This window comes from Lontra canadensis, unplaced genomic scaffold (assembly GCF_010015895.1).
Source record: "Lontra canadensis isolate GAN:19392208 unplaced genomic scaffold, GSC_riverotter_1.0 scaffold28, whole genome shotgun sequence".
NCBI lineage: Eukaryota > Metazoa > Chordata > Mammalia > Carnivora > Mustelidae > Lontra > Lontra canadensis.
In genome coordinates, this window is record NW_022631022.1 from 15,252,737 (window position 1) to 15,275,011 (window position 22,275).

At 41.0% G+C, this 22,275-nt stretch overlaps 1 protein-coding gene across 1 annotated transcript in view; it reads left to right on the forward strand.

The window, feature by feature from the left end:
* Positions 1-10,129: 10,129 nt before the first annotated feature.
* UACA (uveal autoantigen with coiled-coil domains and ankyrin repeats) overlaps positions 10,130-22,275 on the forward strand; it is a 90,203-nt gene continuing 78,057 nt past the window's right edge. The window contains exon 1 of the mRNA XM_032864927.1: positions 10,130-10,365. Coding sequence (XP_032720818.1) covers positions 10,285-10,365 — 81 coding nt within the window. The 5' untranslated portion in view covers positions 10,130-10,284. The remainder of the gene's footprint in view (positions 10,366-22,275) is intronic.

The window sequence follows — 22,275 nt, forward strand, 5'->3', positions numbered from 1 at the left end:
TCTTGGCCCTTGACCTTCTTCTTCTGTAATAGATCTCATCTTGTCCCATGGCCTTAAGCTCCATGCACTTGCTCATGATTCCCAAGACTGTGTCTCTAGCCCAATCTTTCCAATGAGTTTCCCTCTTGTTGTTTAGACCACATATGTAATATCTCCCTTCTTGGCTCCTCAATGGGCCGCTCCAACCACCATGACCAAACCCTTGACTTTTCCTTCAAAACATGGCTCCCAATATCATCCCCGCCCAGTAAACAGTATCTCCACATGTCTAGTTGCTTGATGTCTCCCTCTCCGTACCCAGTCTACCAGCAAATCACCTTCATTTCTAGTCTGTATCCCAGTCCTGTGTATGCCCTCCTCCTTTCCCTTTTAGTCATTTGTGATCCATTCTTTCCCTACAAGCAGGAAGATTGTTTTCAGTATCTAAATAAGATCCATCATCCCCCGTCTACTTAACTTCCTAGTAGAAAAACTTAATGAGCTTCTTATAAGAAAACAGTCCAAAAACCCTTACTCTGGCCTGCAGTTCCTGCTCGTGTTGGCCCTGGGCCGCCTTTCCAAACTGGTCTGGCTCATATTCTTTTCCCATCATGCTTTAGCCACTCTGGCCTTCCTGACGCTCCTCCCCTTGGGGCTTTTGCCTTTGTTCTTTGTCTGCCGTGAGCGTTCTGCTTCCACATCTGAACTTGGCAGGGTCCTTTCTGTCATTCCGACCTTAGCTCAGTCACTTCTCCACAGAGAATTTCCTTGAGCACCCATCTACAGTAGCTTGTTCTCTAGCACATTCCTTCCGCCCACTATCTGCATTTATCTTGCTTACGTATTGGTTTACTTTGTCTCCTTCCCACCACTCTTGCTGGACTCCAGCTCCATGATCGTAAGCAGGTGCTTTGTCTCTCATTAGGCTTCCCCCAGGACTGCCTCTCACATCACCTGTGATGAACCAGCGACTGCTGTGTGACTGAGTGAACATTCTAGACACCCACAAAGGCATTTCTAAATACTGTAACAGGAAGGATTGTTGAAGAGCCAGTCTGCTAGATTGCTCACTGCCCTACAGAGAAAGCCATACCCATGGGAGAAATCTGTGGTAGAATGCAGCATCAGGAAAACTTTACCCCGATGGAGAACTTGCTGTGCCTTTTCCTTTTCCAGGATTAAAGCCGTCACAGACTGTTCCCTGTTTTGTTTTGCCCTGGCTTTTAGGAAGCTGAAAGCCAAATTTCAGACTTAAGGACGGCAATAATAGTCATTCTAACAGTAAACATAAATTCTCCCTTCCTCAGATTCATTTCCTACTTTTGTTATGGGAAGTATGGTAATGACATTTGTTGTAAGTCACTTCAATTTCTTTCTGGAGAGGTGGGATTTAAACAAAAGCACGTGGGGTGCTTGGGTGGCTCAGGTGTTAAGCGTCTGCCTTCAGCTCAGGTCATGATCCCAGGTCCTGGGATTGAGCCCCACATCGGGCTCCCTGCTCAGCAGGAGGCCTGCTTCTCCCTCTCCCACTCCCCCTGCTTGTGTTCTCTCTCTCACTGTGTCTCTCTCTGTCAAATAAATGAATAAAATCTTAAAAGAAAAAAAACAAAAGCGTGTAAAGTGTTAATATTCCTGCAAAAACTGGGTAGTGTTGACCAGGATGGTGGAGTAGTGAATGGGGGCTTTCTCGCAATGAATCTTTAAAAAAAAAAAAAAAATTTATTTGAATCCAATTAATTAACATATACTGTATTATTAGTTTCAGAGGTGGAATTCAGTGATTCATCATGTAACACCCAGTGCTTATTCATCACGTGCCCTCCTTAATGCCCATCATCCAGTTACCCCAACTCCCACCCCCTCCCCTCCGGCAGCCCTCAGTTTGTTTCCTATGATTAAGAGTCTCTTATGGGGGCACCTGGGTGGCTCAGTGGGTTAAAACCTCTGCCTTCGCCTCAGGTCATGATCCCAGGATCCTGGGATCGAGCCCCGCGTCGGGGCTCAGTTCAGCAGAGAGCCTGCTTCCCCTCCTTCTCCCTCTGCCTGCCTCTCTGCCTGCTTGTGATCTCTGTCTGTCAAATAAATAAATAAATAAATAAATCTTTAAAAAAAAAAAAAGAGTCTCTTATGGTTTGTCTCCCTCTCTGATTTCATCTTATTTTTATTTTTCCCTCCCTTCCCCTATGATCTTCTGTTTTGTTTCTTAAATTCCACATATGAGTGAAATCTATGATAATTGTCTTTCTTTGGTTGACTTAGTTCACTCAGCGTAATATCCTCTAATTCCATCCACATCATTGCAAATGGTTAAGATTTCTTTTCTTTTTTTTTCTTTTTGATGGCTGAGTAATAGTCCATCGTACCCCCAATGTTTATAGCAGCAATATTCACAATGGCCAAACTATGGAAAGAGCCCCGATGTCCATCGACAGATGACTGGCTCTAAGTGCCGATGTGAGAGTGTGAGCAGGTGATCTGCTATGATTCATATTTGGGAATTCCCCAAGGTTACTTTGGTTAGGGTTCACTTGCCTAATAAGAGCCCAGCCCTCCGGGTGTTAGGGCTTTCAGGCTTATTTGCATTTGGTGGCCTGATAAATGTCACTTCGGAGTTATAAGCCAAGGAGATGATGGATCTTGGGAGCTTATTATTCTCCCAGAGCTCTGCGTCTCAGTAGTGGAAGTAACATGCCTTTTAGCTTAGCTTGAAAATGCCGGGCCTTGATCTGTGGCAAATTCATGGACCACACCCTCTAAGGTTCAAAGGAACCATTCTTAATTGTTGTTTAGGTTAGGGACGGTTTTGAAGTTTGTGAAGCATAATCCATACGTGTTTCTCCCTAGCCTGGCAGAATTAAACGTAACTCTTTTGAAGTCCAGAATGTGTTGGTATTTTAGTTTATTAGTTATTTTATATCTTTTGGTTGTGGCAACAACATTCATAAAATGGAAAGCATGCATTGATCAATTATTACTGAATATATTTTGATGCTTGTTCTAAACCAGTATAGACGATGTAAAGAATATATATGTGGCTTATCCATGAGGGTAAGATAGTGGATGAATCTCTCTGAATAAAATATGCTTTTAAAATAGCCCCTAATGGCTTTTTTTTTTTTTTAATTTTTTTTTAAGATTTTTATTTATTTATTTATTTATTTGACAGAGAGAGATCACAAGCAGGCAGAGAGGCAGGCAGAGAGAGAGGAGGAAGCAGGCTCACTGCTGAGCAGAGAGCCCGATGCGGGGCTCGATCCCAGGAACCTGAGATCATGACCCGAGCCGAAGGCAGCGGCTTAACCCACTGAGCCACCCAGGCGCCCCCCCTAATGGCTTTTAAACAATGTGGAATAATGATGTTGTGTACAACATCATTAAAAATTTTTTTCTCCGGGTGCCTGGGTGGCTCAGTGAGTTAAGCCTCTGCCTTCGGCTCAGGTCATGATCCCAGGGTCCTGGGATCGAGCCCTGCATCGGGTTCTCTGCTCAGCAGGGAGCCTGCTTCCCCCTCTCTCTCTGCCTGCCTCTCTGCCTACTTGTGATCTCTGTCTGTCAAATAAATTAAAAAAAATTTTTTTTCTCAAATCAGCATTGTAGTTAAATATTACTTGCCAATTTGATACAGATTATATTTTCATTTTTATGATAATGTAAACACTGATGCAAGTAGTTTTAAAGAAGGGGCATGCAGGAAAATTTTTTCACCAGCTCCTGTTTTCTAGAAAGTAAAAGTCTGACTCTTCCGGTAACCAAATCCATCCATCCATCCATCCATCCATCCATCCATAAATCCTATGTGATATTGTGCAAGGAACTAATTTTTGAGATTAACCCTTAAAAATACACATTTTATCTACACTTATATGGATTTAATTTTTTACATAAAAATCAGGACTTACATAGAGATATAGTAAATTGTAAAGACATTTTATGAAATAATTCCAAGTGGTACATTAAAATATATAATATACAATATTAGGTAACACAAAACACAATACATATAATAAGTTGTGTTTACATTCAACTTTGTTAGAACATCTACATATCCAGTATGTTGCCTGTAGCCTTTCTTTTGTCATAATTTAAACCACTATAGTCAACAGTAATTTTAACTTAAGTGACAACATGATCATTATTAAATGTGCATCATAGGGGTGCCTGGGTGGCTCAATTGGTTGGGTGTGTCTGCCTTTGGCTCAGGTCATGATCCCACAGTCCTGGGATCGAGCCCCACATAGCACTGGGCTCTGCTCAGTCAGGAGCCTGCTTTTCTCTCTGCTCCTCCTCCCTGCTTGTGTGCGAGTTCTCTCTCTCTCTCTCTCTGTCAAGTAAATAAATGGAATCTAAAAAAAAAAAAAAGTGCATCATAAATCTCGGGTCATTTACCAAGTGCATTTGAACATGAGATTTATCTTGATTTATTTTGTCTGCAATGTTCTTTCATTAGGATGAGTAGCAAAGATTGGCATGTAGTAACTGGTGATATACTAGTCACATAATTTACCAGTGATTTAGTTATTCAATGAAGAGTATTTACTAATACCTTGCCAGAATTTTAAAAGTCCCCCTGGAGATCTGGAAGAGGGAAATTATAAGGAGGACAAGTAAAACTTTCATTTAAACTCTATGGAGATTTTCTTTAATTGCCATATTTTCAACTCAAAAGCAAGAAGCCTTTCTACTCTACTTACTCAGGAGTGCTGGAATCTCTGGAGTCTTTTGTCTCATTGTTTGTGTGTATCCTGGTATTCTAGCTAAGATAACAAAACTCCAAGGTCCAGGAAAGTTTACTATGGAGTCAGACAGTTACTGATCCCTGAACCAAATTCCTTACATTTATCTGGGCTCCAGGATGAGTGAGACTGCTTTAAAAGATGCAATCAAAAGCTTCTCCCTTTGAACCATGCACACACAGGGCCATTGATCTCATTAACGTGAGAAGTCAATGGTATTCTCATTCTCTAGTAGCCAATGGTATTTCTAGAGTTTGTGTAATCAAGACTTGGTAACAAAAGTTCATTTTCAGCAAATGAAACAGGTTGGTCCTTTTTAAAAAAATATGTATATATTAAACCTGAATTCAAGGAAATAACTGGGTGTCTTAACTGTTTTTACGTGTAAGCGCAATTATGGGGAGGAGTTCCTGACTGTGCCACTCCCTGCTTTTTGCTCCCTCTTTCAGTTATGAAACTGAGGGCACACTTGGTGTGTCACAGGTCGAAGGCAGTCTGTAAATGCCACAGAGGACAGAGAGAGAGAGAAAGAGAGAGAGAGAGATGGAAAGCAGCCCTCTTTGGGAGATCGCTAACAGGCTTAAGATCTCTAGAGCAGGGGCGCCTGGGTGGCTCAGTGGGTTAAGCCGCTGCCTTCGGCTCAGGTCATGATTCCAGGGTCCTGGGATCGAGCCCTGCATCGGGCTCTCTGCTCAGTGGGGAGCCTGCTTCCTCCTCTCTCTCTCTCTGCTTCTCTGCCTACTTGTGATCTCTGTCAAAATAAATAAATAAAATCTTAAAAAAAAAAAAAAAGATCTCTAGAGCAGAGCACAGAACAACTCTCCATGGGAGAAATTAGAGAAGGTTCTTTAAGAGGGATTGACCTCCCTGGAAGTTCTTAAGCTGAGTAAGAAAATGCACACAAGTGTCTATGGGGCAGAAGCTATCCTTCCCACTCTAGTTTTCCAGGATGGAGTCATTGGAAAGCTCGCTAGAAATGCAGATGGGTTTTAAATGAGTGCCAAAGATGACCTATTTATTTTTTAAAAGCTCTTATGCAATGTGTTTTAGTATTGGATGTGGCAAGACATGAGGGTGTGAGAATTGCCTTAGGCCTCACATTCCTGGAGCTGCAGTAGGAGTTGTGGCTGGGGGTGCCCTTCCTCATGACCCCAAGGCTACACGTGGCTCTGGCAGCTATCATCCTGGCATCTGAGCTGGGAGACAATGGCTCCCTCCAAGGAATTATTGGTGGGCTTTGTTGGTCGGGTTCCCTGGGCTACCAGCAATGGTGGGAAGCTCTGCAAATGAAGAGGGAAGTCACTGGACACGGGGTTCCTATCTGGGGCTTGTCTGGAAGATCTTCCTGTTTCAAAGGGATCTTTTTACGTGTATGTTCCTGATTTTGTGTGTCAGTTCTTTATTCTTCTTCTAAGGAATGGTCTTTGTCATCTTGTTGCCATTATCATCAGATTATTGTGAGTGAGCATCTCCTGACTGTGCTCTCTTACCTGCTCTGGCTGGTCCCCTGGGTATCCTCTTCCCTGCTGGTGTTCCTTCTCACCTGTGTGCACTCGCTGAAGCTCCATCCAGCCTCGGGCACCATCCCTTTAAGAACACTTATTTCCTGCTCTTTTCCTTCCCTGAGTACCACCCGTATCTGCAATCTTATTCTGTGGGTCCGTAAGTAGTCATTCTTCAATTGAACCTTGTTCCCTGGTCTAGAACACAAGTTCTTTGACAACAGGGGCCAGAGGTGGTAAGGAGACTAACTTTGCGCTTTCATATTATTTGAGATTTCTTTACATTGTGCATGTATAACCTATTAAAATAATTTTTAAAATTTCATTTCCCTTACTGGTTTCATAAATTATAATACATAACAACAAAAAAACCCTTTCATACAGATTCAGTATGGTAACAAATAAAAATCCATGTAGGTTGGTAAGTGCCTTTGGCTCTGCAGGGAAGATAAAAATAAACAATTGTGATAATAGTTAATGAAACCAAACCAAACCTGTCTGGCTGAATGCTAAGAATAGTGGCTTTACTTCATGTGGGGCTTCCAGATCAATATAAAAAGCCCTACTCCATATTCAAACCTCTGCTATTTACTTAGCTGTTCTCAAATGGGAACAAGCAGACATCAGCTATCAAGTTTCTAGCCTGGAAAAATCCACAAAGGCCACTGGACACAGACACCGTGAGGACATCATGCAGACAGTTCATAAAAATAACTTGCCCAACATTTTAGGAAACTGATGCAAGCTGGACTTGCGGCTCTGTCTGTTTCCTTGACTTTAGGCAGTAACAACAGAAAAGAAGCCAGTTACCAGGGCTATGAGAACTTGGATGTTGCAGAAGACAACTCACAAGAGGGGGAGTACCAGTCCCGTGTCACATGAATGCATAGAAAGATCAATCATAATTCATGTGAAAAAAAAAAGCATCAGTTCATTCAGAAATATTCATTGAGCACTTACTACATGCTAAGGATTGAAGGAAATTCAAACATATGTCGGTTATTTCCTGGTTTAAAGGAGTTTGACATCTAGTAGTGAAATAATGCTTGTTCAGAACTTATGTATTAATTTCCCATGAGATGTACAATTTAGCCATTTGGAAGATGGAGACATCGCTTTCAGTGGAGTGATCAGAAAAGGCTCTATTAGAACGAAGGGCACTTTGAACAGATGTATGATTAAAGAGAGCTTTTTATTTAAGTATAATGTACACACATGAAAGTATACCTAGAAAGGCTATAGGAGAACTAAGTTTTCACAGAATGAACACACTAGTTCCATAACCAGCACTCTAGTTGTGTAACCAGATGGACTATCATCATACTCCAGGAGCCTTCTTCCAATCCTTCTGAGAGGGAGTAGGATTTTGTTAGATGAATGTAGATAGAATGTTAGTGGAGAAGACCTCATAGGATGTGGAAATTGAAAGGCAGGACCCATGTTTGAAGAATGGCTGGAAGAGTAATTTGTTTGGATTGCCAGCTGTAGAACAGGGTTGGGTCTGTGTTGTAGAGCCTTAAATGCCAAGCAAAGGAGTTAGATTTTATTAACTGCTAAAAGTTTTTGAGCAAGGGAGGAATATTTTGTAAGACTTTTGATGATGACTGGTAATTTACTGGTGATGGGAGAGGTGAATCTGGAGGTTGGGTGACTGGTTGGGAAACTTCTATAATATCCAGATATGGGATAATTTTGGCCCTGCAGTTGTAGGTGAGTACAGAGACACAACTGTCCACAGATGCTATAAAGTGCCACCAAAACCTGAAGGACTGTGCATCTGGAGGAAGGAGGAGGAGTCAAGAAAATTTCCTTCCATAGAACTAATCAAGACAAAATTTAATAATTTTCTCAAGTAGTTCGTTGTTATTTACTTTTTTGTTAAGGGCTACCACAGTCTTTGAATGATGCTTCTCCAAGAAAGCTCCGAAAAAAATTTTTTTACAGTATTTATTTATTTATCCATTTTAGAGAGAGAGAGCGAGCGTGCAAGCATGAGTAAGGAGAGAGGCACACAGAGAGGGAGAGGAGTAGACTCCCTGGTAAGCATGGAGTCCCACACCCGGCCAGATCCCCCAACCCTGAGATCACAACCCAAGGGGAAATCAAGAGTCTGTCGTTTAACTGACTGAGCCACCCTGGTGCCCCATTTACAGTATTTAAATAAAACCGTGAGTTACTCTAAGGAAACTCCAAAGAAAGCAAATGACCTTCCAGACAAAGAGCATCCATTGTTAGTCAGAAACATGGACTGTTATCTTTTCAAATGGGTGTATGTTAGAATAAATATTTTGCTGTGAAAAACTGACTCCAGCCAAGACTTCTGAAGATGTCATTTTAAAAGCAAATTGTTGGGTGTTGTTCATCCTTCCTTTAAATGAATCTTAATTATCCAAATCTCTGCATAGGATGAATTAACTAATTAGCTTTAATGTATTTCTACAGAAAATGAAAAATTTCTTGAAGAAAAGGCCATGATATGTTTTCTTTTGACAACTTTTTATCACTTTGGCTATGTGGATCATTTAAAAAAAAGATATAAGTTAAAGTATCAAATTAGGCTTTGCTTCTTCCATCAGGTCTTCCTTGAACCCCTTAGACCGGAGAACTTGGCTATCTATGTTGTCTCCTAGCAACTGGGCCAAACTGCATACTTTAGGGATATTACCTGTTTTGTTTGTCTTACTCAGTAGATCTGAAGCTTCCTGGATGCAAAGGACATATGGTTATCATTTTTCCTCTGGTAACTAGCAATGTATGGTACTCCTTAAACATATGTGTAGGTTGAATGAATGAATAAATGGATTGGATTGTCTATTTCAAAGAGCTGCCATGATGAAACAAAATGAGATGATGTCTGTACAGACTGCTATTAAAAGGCATCTAATAGGTATTAGTTAATACTCTTTTGGGGGCAGGGCAATTATAACTAAGAATCAAGAAATATATTACTATCCGAGTTAATTTATAAACTTTTAGCTGAAATAATATTATTGAAAGCCTAGATTCTCATTGAAAGACCACACCTTTTTTTTTTTTTTTGAGGCTTATAAGTTAATTCAGCAGCTTAAGTAGGGAATATTACAGCAGAGAGGGAAGATCAAGTGGGAAAGCAAAGAGTATAGCAGAATGTGACCGTATGGAAAGCGCTAGATCTTGTTTCCTCTTCTGTCTGGCACAGCACAAAGGGCTCCAGGTATACTGTTTTGTTTTTCAAAGATTTTGTCTTTCTCTCTCTCTTTTTTTTAAACCACTGTCTTTACCACTATATTTTATTGATGCTCTCCCCGTCCCTCCATACCATCTCTTTCTCTCCAAAGCAGCGGGTTCTTCACTCATCAAGTAATTATTGATGATCTAATATTTACTGTAGCGTCTTTCAAAGTTATGTTCTTCGTTGTTTTTCCATTAGCGCCAGCGCCTTATTCCTTAGAGGCTGCTGTTTGTTTCCGGAGTTTTTGATGCGTGCTGTCTCCAGGCACTGGGATCTGTAGGCGAATGGAAGGGAAGTTAGTTGAAAGCTGTTGTGTGTCCTTCCTGGGACCGCAAAAGAGGAAGGGAACTGAACTTGGGAAAGTGCACGTGGGGAGGAGGGGGTGGGTACGGCCAAGACTACAGCCGGCTTTGCCTGGACCCCATGCTCTCTTTCGACCTGAGGCTCCATCACTAAACCAGGCTGGCACCAGTGCCCTGGAGCCTGGCTCTCGCTGCGTCCCAGCCGCCGCCGCTCACCGAAGTCACTTGAGCAGCCGAAGTTCAGAACTTTACCTCCAGCAGGGAGAGGAAGGGGGTTATTAAGTTTGAAAGGGAAGTCCCGCCCTCTTCCCGGATTCCGATTGGTCGGGTCCGGCCTCACCCCCCTCCAGGGCCGCGGCAGGATTGGTTGCGGGAGGGGAGTCCCGTCGCCGGCCAGGGAGCGGTGGGCTGCCTGGAGCCCCCAGGTGGCAGGTGGGGCCGGGACCGCCGGCGCCGCCTCCTCCGCCTTCCTGAGGACTCTTAGCCCGCGCACTTGAAGGTTCGCGCGCGGCAGAGGCGTGCAGCGCCGCCGGGAGCCGGACTGCGAAGACTTGGCCATGAAGAGCCTGAAGTCCCGCCTGAGGAGGCAGGACGCGTCCGGCCCCGCGTCGTCTGGCGCCGCCGCCACCGCCAGCGCGGTGAGTCCCGCGGCCCGTGCGCGTCCCGGGTTGCCGGCGCTGCCTTCCCGAGAGCCGCGGGGTTGCGTGCTCGGGAGCGCGCGCAGCTCTCCTCAGCCTGCCTTCGGCCGTCCAGCTCCGTCGGGGACTCCTTCCTGGGGCCGACGCCGGGCGTCGGCGCGGAGATCCTGGGGACCCTCCCCGTCGCCGGCCCGGCGCAGCACCCGCCCCTCTCTCCCAGGTCTCCGAGCTCCCGGGAGAAACCCCGGCGCTCTGGGGGCCAGTGGGCCCCCTCCGCCATCCCGGCTTTCTGCGTTCCCCACTGCGCCCGGCGACCCCGGCTCTTCCCCTCGCCCGGTGTTGGCCGGGCTCCCCACGCGCGCTCTGCCTGGCCGGGCCCGCGGGGGCCAGACGGGGGAGTCGCACCCCTCAGTTCGGATGGGCCGGGCAGCGGACCCCGCGCGGGCCCGCGGCTCTCCGCACCCTCCGTGGGCCGGGGACTCGGAGGCTGGTGGCGCCAGGGCGGGCGGGGGGGCGGGTGTCGTCGTGCGCGGGCTGCCTTCGCCGTATCACTGGGGAAGTTTGATTTCTGACGCAGGCAGACGGAATCGGGCGGCGATGCAGACGGAGCCCCTTGGGTGGGGATCCTGGAAGCGGAGGTGAAACTGGGGAGTTTGGTTGTCCTTTGAGGCCGAGTTTCACCTGTGGGACAGTCCGTGCGGGACAGGCATTCGCTGGTTCATCTGCAGCCTGGCCTCCGAGTGTGCACGCTAAGGAGCATTCAGGGCCTCTCTTTCGTTGGCAGGAGATCAGAAATCTTGAGAAACAGCCTGACTGCAGATGTGGGGATTTAGATAATTTGGCAAGTCAGAAGAATGGCAATGTCATCAGCATTCTATAGTATTAAACGTTACTTAAAAAGTCGTGAAGGGTCAGAAACGCCAATGAGATGTGATGCTCCAACTGCCCAGTTCCCCTTGGGAGTAATTAAAAAAGGACCTTTATAATTTTGCACAAAGTTTACCAAATGATTATATATGCTTTTAATGAGAATACTAATTAATCTGCTTTTGGTTAGTAGTTAATTCAGAATTGTGGCTTACTCAATTCTGACTTTCTGGGATGATTTTACTTAGACTTAACAGGAAATTGTGGCAAAACTAGGCTCCTTAATTTCCAGTAAAAAAAAAAAGGAAAGCTGTAGGTGGCATGATATTTGATGATTTGATGTTGATTAATAAAGCATGAAATTATTTCATAAGCATATAGGAGAGATTATTTTGTTTCACATTTTTTTTTAGATAATAATTGACAAATGTCGTTTAGTGTGTCAGAGGTCACTGTGGTTGAGTTAAAGATTCAGCTTTTTTGTAGTGCAGGTTGTGTTTCATTTTTATAAGAGATAGCTTTTTTATATTTATTTGCTGTATTTTCCCATTTTCTTTGGCCTGCACTACAGATCCACATTCCATCTAGAGATTTTTATACCTTAATTTTATCCTGTTTTCTAGAAATGCAGAGTATTTTTTATTGCTGTTATCAGCATGCCTGTTTGCATTGTATACATTTGGAACATTAAGCGCATCTCCCTCAACTTAAATCTTAGCACTTACTGAACTGGGCATTCTTTTTCTTAAAATAGCATAAAAATAAAGAGAAATACATAGTATAAAAAGGTAGAACCTGTCTGCTTAGAAAACATGAACATCTCTGTTTAAGTTACATACTAGAATAAATTTTGTAAAATATTTAAATGAAAATGATTGAGTTGATGACTAATAAAACCAAACCAAGGTAGAATAAAATGAATGTACAGGAGAAGTAGGTTCCTTTTGCTTTCAATCCATACTATAATCCCTAATGTCAGATTTGGTCACATGTGTATGTACTGTTGGGTGTTACCAGTTGCTTGCCTGTTCCTCCAGGGAGAGTTTAGTATGCAAGCCAATATGAATGTAAATATTCACCCTCTATTAGAATGGTAGCACACTGTACTTGTTGTTCTATATCCTTTTTTAAAAACTGTAAATAATTAGGCCCATTCAGAGCATCTCCCTTCAAATCCTGCTGTAATATACAATGATGAATAAGCCTGTGTGTATTTCAAGTGTGTGTGTGTGTGTGTGTGTGTGTGTGTGTCCTAAAAGTGGAATTGCTCCGTTAAAGGATGTGGTGCATTTGCAATACTGAAGAATGCTGTTAAATTTCCTTCATCATGTACCCCATGTGTGAGAAATTACTTTTTCCATGTTTGTAAGACCCCACTGCATGTTCTTTTTTTTCATTAACAGTTTATCCTTTCCATTTTTCTGTTGGGTTGTTGATTTTTTAAAATTCATTTGTATGTACTCTATATCAAGGCAGTTACTCATTTTAATATGAACAGTATGTTTTCTTAATTGGTTATTTGTCTTATGACTTTGTTTATGGTGGCTTTTGCTATGCAGAAAGTGGTTATTTTTATGCAATTGAATTTGTCAACCCTCTGTGACTTGTATTTATATAGTATCTTGGTCTTTCTACTCTTCGATATTAAAAAGCAAAAAATTCTACCTAGTTTCTTTTAGTTTTTTAATTTGTTTCATTTTTTTAACATTTAAGTTAAATGTTTGATCCGTATAGAATCTATTCTGATATAAGTTAAGGGGCATATATCTTGCTATTTTTTTTCTCCTCCATGATTACTGAATTTGAATCTTAAAGCAGTCATTTTAATTATCATGGAAATAATCACAATATGCTCCGCACAACTTTGATTTGAGGGCAAAAAAATCTTAGATGTGTATTTCATAAATATTTTTTCTTGTTTAAGCTTATGTATCTGAAGGAGATGCGTTAGCAATAGACTGATGTATATATTTTATAGTATGCATAATACAGAATCTTAACATGCTAAATTATATGTAGGAAAAAATCATTTAAAATAGTCTGAATAGTACCATAGTTTGGAGCTCACTCAACAGAAGTTATGTTTATACACATATATATAAGTGTAGTTCATAACTATCAACTGTGAGTAAAATACAGTTGAGAATTTGTCCTGTACTTGCTGAATCTGGAGATAGCTGCCTCTTTTAATTATAAAATAAGACTATTTTTGTTGTTGACATTTATCTTAATTACTAAATTGGAGCTTCAGATTTCTGAAAGGGGTAATTAAATGACTGTAAATGCCATTTCAAATCTAGTCAATTATATGTGCAATTATATGTACAATTATATGTATGGTGAGAATAGGCTATTCCATTTTCACCTAGTTCAGACTAGGAAAATTGAGTAATTAAAATTAAGGGGGTGTATTTCAAGAACTAGTAGATGTACTGCAAACAAATATTGTAAGCAGACACTTAAACGGTACCTACACTTAACATTTGTAGTGGAGGAAATGCTTGATTGTTAGTTATCTCTGATATGGGAGGCTGTGGTTATTTTTGCTGCCATTTCTCTAGGCTGCTCTGACTTTGGAACAATGAATTCTGTAAATGAGCAACCAAATATGTACAAAAGCATCTTGTTAATGTTTCAGGACCCTGAAAAAATATTGCTTTTTCTAAAAACATTTAGAGTTACAAATATAGCAACTGAAAAATATCTTCAAAAAAATTCCTTTTGTTCCCACTAAGAACAGAAGTTTGAGATGTTTGGGGTGCCTGAATGGCTCGGTTGGTCACATGTCCTACTCTTGATTTTGGATCAGGTCATGATCTCAGGGTCATGAGATGGAGCCCTGCATTGGGCTCCCCGCTAAGTGAGATGCTCTCTGTCCCTACCCCTCACCCTGCCTTCTCAGGCACTCACATGTTTTCTCTCAAATAAATAAATAAATCTTTAAGAAAAAATAGAAGTTTGAGATGTTTAGAAAGCATAAAGGATTATGTTTTGTCTCAGTTGTGGTTTTGAAAATGAGGGTTTTGTGTTTCTCTCTTAGGGTTTGGAGTATGTTTGAAAAGATGTTAATATTATAACAATGATTTTGGGGTAATATAAATAAGATCACAAATCATTATGTTTAAACTCATGATACTTAGCTGAGCACTGTTTACTCAATTAAAGTTGATGCCAACCTTTGATTAAAAATGTTTAACTTAAAATTTATTCAGTTTCCTTGAGTTATCCCTGCCTTGTATTTCTTGTGTTCTTGAAGGAAGATCACAGTAAAGAAGACCTGTATTTATACTTTTGATGTCAACCCAGGTCATCATGGTGATTTGAATTGCTGAATTTTATTATAATACCAAAGCAGAATGTTTGAGTTGCTTTGGTACATCTTTTGGTACACGATGGAGCCAATAATTTAAATGATGAGTAATTAACAATTTAAATTCTTTATTTTTTATTATTTTTTTAGATTGATTTATTTATTTGACTGAGAGAGAGAGAGTCAGAGATCACAAGTAGGCAGAGAGGCAGGCAGAGAGAGAGGGGGAAGCAGGCTCCCTGCCAAGCAGAGAGCCCAATGTGGAGTTCGTTCCCAGGACCCTGAGATTATGAGCTGAGCCAAAGGCAGAGGCTTAACCCACTGAGCCACTCAGGTGCCCCAACAATTTAAATTCTTTAAATAAGAGTGATACAGTGATTATATATCTGTACATATTCTGAAATTTAAAATGAGTAGTTCAGGAATTGGACCTAGGTAAGCAGTTACCTTATTTAATTTGGAAAACATTTATGGAACACATAATTTGGACTTAAGAGTGAATTAATAATTAGATCCTTTGTTAAGAAATAGATAATTCCAAGTTGGAAGCAGAAGATGTGCAAATTGAGCCTGGAATCTTTTGTCCCCCTTGAAACCCAGGAGACTGTCAAAGATTAGGACTCAGGAGTCAACTTGAAGAAGTTCCCACTTGACCTATGATGGGACAGTTCCATCAACAATAAGGATAATATGACAGTGTATCAAAATCTTGAAATCTGTGATTTTGTAATTATGATTAGAAAAACAGGAGAAAGTTGTCACTTTTGGAGGATGCTAGAGAGCTGATGTATTCTTTTAAGAACCAGAAAATAAAGACAAAGAAAGAGGTATGCTTTTCCTCAGGCTAACAAGTATTTGATGAGAGAAGTTCTTTTTTTTTTTTTTAATTTTTTTATTTTTTATTTTTTTTTAAGATTTTATTTATTTGTCAGAGAGAGAGGGAGAGAGAGCGAGCACAGGCAGACAGAATGGCAGGCAGAGGCAGAGGGAGAAGCAGGCTCCCTGCCGAGCAAGGAGCCCGATGTGGGACTCGATCCCAGGACGCCGGGATCATGACCTGAGCCGAAGGCAGCTGCTTAACCAACTGAGCCACCCAGGCGTCCCAGAAGTTCTTCTTTTATGCAGGGTGTTTTATTCCAGCTAAGAGAAGAAGGGAGACGGAATTAGTATAGCACAATTTTACACCTTCTAATGAATTGATGGATCTAGGGCAGAGACAGTGATTATCACTGGCTACTAATGTCTCAAAAAGAAAGAAAACCAGAAGTAATTTATCTCCTGATGGAAATATTCATTATTGCCTATGAATATAGTCTTGCCAAAAGAACCAAACCTGAATATGACAGGCTTCTAGATCTTTCCTCCATTTAACAGAAAATATAGGGATGGAGGAACAATGGGATGCAATGAGTGTAATTATGATCGTGGGAAACTCTTGGAACAAATGGCCCAGTTTCTTCAAAAATAAATTACAAGAAGAAAAAAATGGGGAGAAATCTAGAGATTAAAAGAGACTTAGGAGACCTATTAACTGATTATAATGATAGACTTCATGTAGACCTTGATTAATAATAAAAATAGGGACACCTGGATGGCTTAGTCTGTGAAGCATCTGCTCAGGTCATGACCTCAGGGTCCTGGGACTGAGCCCCATATAGGGCTCCCTGCTCAGGGGAAGATCAGCTTCTCTTGCTTCCTCTGGGTAATGTGGTCGTATGTTTGCAAAGTGTTTTTATCTTTTTTTTTTTTTTTTAAGATTTTATTTATTTATTTGACAGAGAGAGATCATAAGTAGGCAGAGAGGCAGGCAGAGAGAGAGAGGGGGAAGCAGGCTCCCTGCTGAGCAGAGAACCCGATGCGGGGCTCGATCCCAGGACCCTGAGATCATGACCTGAGCCGAAGGCAGAGGCTTAACCCACTGAGCCACCCAGGCGCCCCAAAGTGTTTTTATCTTTCAGAGAAACACTTAGAAGTGTACTATCTACAGATGAAATGATGTGAAGTGGGATTTGTTTCCAAATAATCTGTGAGTGAGCGGGTAGGAGAAGTGAGTAGGGGGTACAAGTTGAAATGGGATTGGTCATGAATTAATTGTTGTAGTTGGCTGGTTCATGATACTATCATATTTACTTTTTGTGATTCTACTGTATTTTCTATATATTCTAAAATTTCTATCATAAGAAAAATCTAGTCACAGCCTTCAAATTTTTAAGAGAGCTAAACAAAAATTAATAATACCTTATGTTAAAACCATCGATAGAGGTGTATATAAATTGCTGTGGGAGCGCAGATGTGTAGGGTGGGGTCAGGGAAGAGGCTGGAAGGTGAAGGGGAGACTGGGCCAGATGGAAAGTCTGAAGGGCTTTCCAGGCAAGAGAACAGCCAAGTGCAGTGGTGTGGAGTTGTGAAATTAGAGAGTGCTCTGAGGGAGCACCAGGTTTGGAAAGGAGCTTTGGTGTTTTGGTAGGGGGTGGTGCAGATGAGGTATAGACGAGAATTTGGACGGGGCAGCTGGGCGAAATAGTAAAAGGAAGGCTTTGCCTTTTTTTTTTTTTTTTTTTTTAAGATTTTGTTTATTTATTTGACAGATCACAAGTAGGCAGAGAGGCAGGCAGAGAGAGAGGGGGAAGCAGGCTCCCCGCTGAGCAGAAAGCCTGATGCGGGGCTTGATCCCAGGACCCTGGGATCATGACCTGAGCCAAAGGCAGAGGCTTTAACCCACTGAGCCACCAGGCGCCCCGCCTTTTTGTTTTTTTAACCTGAGTTAAAAGTTTGGATTCTTCGACAAGTTTAAATCCTTGTTCAGAGAGATTTCTAATTGGAGCGGGTAAAGTTTCATCTGAAGAAGTTATTCTTTTGGTGAGGTAACAAGTTCACACTTTTCCCCTTCCCCCTAGAATTAGCTAATAGCCAGCAACATTATTCTTATCAGCCCTGTTTAATTTACAGTGGAATGCTTGGTAAAGAAATCTACATCCAAGAATTTTAGACTTAAACATTATAACTCATGTGTTTTATCTCTATCATAATGGAGGATTTAAGTATCCTGTTAGGAATCATGCAAACATTTGCCCAGACACCTAAGGAATGTAACAAATGGTTGAAAATTTCCACATGCCCAAGCTTATTTATGCAAGAGCAATCAAACTGATTTCTGTAGGGAATTTAATTTGCCAAAAAATGTTGATTGAAATGCACTTACTGAAACTGTAAATAGAAAGGTGGGCTAATATATGCTTATTGCCTCATTTTCCTAAATCATAAAATAACTAAATGCTTTATATACGTCTAGGCTTAAATATATAACACAAAAATGCAGGAATAAATTTACCTGTTGTCCCAAAAACGGTTTCCTCTTTTGTATTTTTGTTATCCTCAGAAATCTTGGATATTACTGACATTGACTAATTTATTCCTGAATGGTATAGTCTCCGAAATGTGCAAATGATGAACTGATATAGTTGAGTTACTAAAGCTCTGGCAAAAGATGCGATATGATGAGCTGTAATTATACAATCATATCAGACCTGCTAAGTGCCCTTGAGAGAGAGTAGGTATGGGACTGAACCCGTCAAGGTAAATGGCTGTCTATTGTTTTAAAAATCTTGCCCCACCCTCCAAGGGGCATACATGGTCAGGGTAGAAAACAAAATACAGTTGAAGATAAAGAATAAAACATGTCACCATGCCATATCATAAACCACTGCTTATGCTCTTTTAAAATTTTCCAGATTGCCTCTTTGTTGTTCAATCAGCATTTAATTACCTTGATGCTATAGTAATGATATATGTATAATTTCTTGAATCATATTTGATTCTAATAACCCCCATATTTAAAATTACAAGTCATTTAAAATGATTGGAGCAGATGTGAATGTCCCATTAGGAATACTAAGTAAATGCTAGTGAATTACTTAAAAAGAAGTTAATTATAAGAAATCCAAGTGCCCATAGCCAATATTTATTGAGCATGTATACCCCAGCATTGTTCCAAGTGCTTCACCTTAGCTTAGTTAAACTTCACAGCAACCCTAAGAAGAAGTGGGTACCATTAAACTTCACTTAGCAACCCTAAGAAGTGGGTGCCATTGCCATCGTTTTATAGACAAAGTGAAATAGTTTACTTGCCTCAAGTGCCAGACCTCGTAAGTGGAGATCAGGTAGCCCGACCCTGGAACCCATGTTTTTAACTATTGTGAAGTGATAGAATTTCAAATTTAAAGCTATGACATTTGTATCTTGAGCTATATACCAAAGAAAACTGGAGGGAGGAGTGTTTAGGGGGAAGGAAGGCATTTTATGTTAAGTCTCGAAACCGATTTGTGTTCCTTCCAGCGCTGTATACAGTTGTTGCATTCACTACACCTTTCCAGTAATATGATTTAGAACATATTTGTCAACTTGATTGGAAAAATAATACAGCTTTAACAAAATACAGCTTTAATCTGTGTTTTTGGTTTCTAGACAGTGTGGACATACATTTCTATGCTTATTGCCACTTTTACTTCTTGTTTTAGGAACTGTTTGTGTTTGACCATTTTTTCCTTCTGATGCCTTGTTCATGTTGATCTCTGGGCGTTACATCTTATTTTTGCTACTTGGCTTATTATAGCTTTGAGAGTAGTGTGTGTCTCACTATAGCTGTATTGCTGACACTTCCCTTGCATTCCAGTTTTTTTTTTTTTTAAAGATTTTATTTATTTATTTGACAGAGAGAGATCACAAGTAGGCAGAGAGACAGGCAGAGAGAGAGGAAGGGAAACAGGCTTCCTGCTGAGCAGAGAGCCCGATGCGGGGCTCGATCCCAGGACCCTGAGATCATGACCTGAGCCGAAGGCAGCGGCTCAACCCACTGAGCCACCCAGGCGCCCCCAGTTTTTTTTTTTTTATATACTTAATTTTGTGATAATTGATACATTAAGACTGTTGGTTATTTTATATTCACTGAGGAGTGTAAATAATGGTATAAAAGTCCTTAATTTGTCCCATTAAACTTTTGTCTTGAATTCTACTTTGTCATATTATCTGTGATATTCTTATCCATTTTGCCTTTTTGCTTTTGTGTGTGTGTGTATTTGCCCAACACAGTATCCTACAGTTCTTGGTTTTAAATATTTAGGAGGATGTATGGGTGAAACAGTGCTGAGAATCCAGTAGAACTGAAAAGTGGGCTTACTGTTGAGATGTGCATGTACAAGTGCGTACCATGGGGTATATACTTTTTTTGGGGGGGTGTGATATGTTTTTAATATTGACCTTATTGATAATGTTGTCAGGATTTGACATTACCTCTGTGATAAGGTTTTCCCGTTCAGGTGCACAAATAATTATTTTTTTCAATCTCAGTGACTTTTGGTTAATTTTTTTTTTTAAACCAGATTATGACATAATTAGAGGGAAGAGGGGAAGGACATGTACATCATGCTTTCTAAACTAAAAAAGTGAGTGTATAATTTTTCTTCTAGCTTGTTTTTGTTATTTCATGATTTTCTCATCTGCAGGGTATTTACCTTGTACAGAGGTTGGGGGTCCTTTGAAAAGAGTCTCCAGTGGAGAAGCCTAGTCGGTATAGTTGGGTTCTAGTGAGGGTATCACACACTGATCTTTTTAGCCCTGTAAGGGAGGAAAAGCCCACAAACACTTGCTGATTTACATGTGAAAGATATTTTTAATGAGAGCTCTTTTTATGATTCATCTCTTTTTTTTAAAATGTTGGATTCTTTTTAAAAATTAACATTTTATCTTTAAAAAAGGACTTTATGAAACAGAAACAACATTTGTGGTAGTGGCTAAGTAGATAAAGGTGGAAAATGGAGTGTTTCCTCAGCCTTAGAAAAGCCAAATTGTAGGCCAAAGAATGTCCATTCATAGCTCCTGCAGCCCTCCCTGGGGCAGAATGGAGGTGGGGCAGTGTGTCAGGCCACTTGGGTCTCAGTCTTGCTGCCCCTTTGTGACCTTAGGCAAGTTACTGAAATGTATTTGTTTCCTCATTTGGAAAATGGGATTAATAATTATAGTTAAGAACTCAGTAAATGTTAGTTCTCTTTACTACTAACTGAAAAATCTCACCAAGGGTCTTTCCACTTTTATCCTTCATAACCAGATGAACCACAGTCTTTCCTGATCTTTTCCTTTCCCATTAATACATGCGCTTGTAGACTTTTAGATTGAGATCTTCAAAAGACTATCTACTCTAGCCTCTTGTGCAAGAGTTGTCTCTACTTTTCATTTGTTAAAAAAAAAAAAGTTTCTTGAAGGCCTGGGCTGAGCATGAGGGAATGAGAAGCAGTGGAAGACAAGAGGCTCAAAGTATGGTGGGGGAGTTCTATAAACAGGTAATACAGAGTCATGACTGATGTGACAGGGGACTGTTCCAGTCTGGGGCTGAGGAGTTGGTGAAGGTGGTTTTGTTTTTGTTTTTGTTTTTTAAATAGGTTGAGTTGCTTTTGCTTTTTTTTTAAAAAAAGTTGAGGGGAAATTCAGAGAACATAAAATTATTTATTTTATTTATTTTTAATTTATTTAAAAAAATATTTAATTTATTTATTTGACAGAGAGAGGGCATAAGCAGCGGAGAGGGGCGGAGGGAGAGGGAGAAGCAAAGCAAGGACCCCCATGCAGGGACTCCATCCCAGGTCCCTGGGATTATGACCTGAAGCCAAAGGCAGATGCTTAATTGACTAAGCCCCCTAAGTGCCCCTAAAATTAATCATTTTAAAGTGAACAGTTCAGTGGCATATAGCATGTTCACAGTGTTATGTAACTGCCATCTCTGTCCAGATCTAGATAAAGGAAACCCTGTACCCATTAAGCAGTTGCCTGTGTGATCCAGGAAAGGATGAAATTGCTCTCCCAGGCAACAGCAAGAGCAAAGGCGTGAAGTGAAGAGTCCTGAGTTGGGGGAGAGGGTAGTTGGTTTGCAGCTTAGCATTGGTGAACCCTAGAATAATAGGCAAGGGGATGGAGTAGGAGATAGGAGGGGAGATTGGGACTAAATCTTAGAATGGCTTCAAATATGCCATATTTTCAGAGTGTTGAACTTTGTCCTGTGTGTTCAGAAGTTGGGAATCACGGGATCAAAGGTCTTCTGGGTGGATTACTTGGTAGCTCTGTTCGGGATCTTGAAGGGGTCAAGCTTGGCAGCAGACGGCTGGTGTATGAGGCTGCTACATAGTTAGGCAGGAATTCGTGAGGGCCAGAATCATTCTGCAAGGGACAGAGAGGAGGGCACCATGAGAGAAACTGGTATATGAGCCCCAGAGAAGTTGTGACATGTCAAAGCCACACATGGTCAACAGATTAGAGCCCCTGCCTGCTGGCCCTGAGCGAGCCCCACTGAGCCCCCCGGGGCGTGCTGCAGTGTTCCGGAGGTGCAGTCCCTGGCTAGAGGTAATTGTGTTCTAGAACACCACCTGTGTCTTCTTGTACGCTAGCGCGTTAGCCTTGTTTTCATGTGACTTGCTGTATAACCAGGTTGGATGCATAGCTCAATGTTCTGATGGCGTTGCTTGCAAAAATATTTCTGAAAGTTTAACTTACGATGCTAATAATCATAATCACAGATGTTGAGTATATATCTAATTTGTTTTCTCCAACTTTTATTATGAAAAATTGAAATAGAAAATTAGAAAGAATAGCACAGTGAATAGGATCTGCCTGCTCACTACCTAGATTCAACAATTAACATTCTGCTGCATTTTTCTCTATCTATATATGTGTATGTATATAAAGAT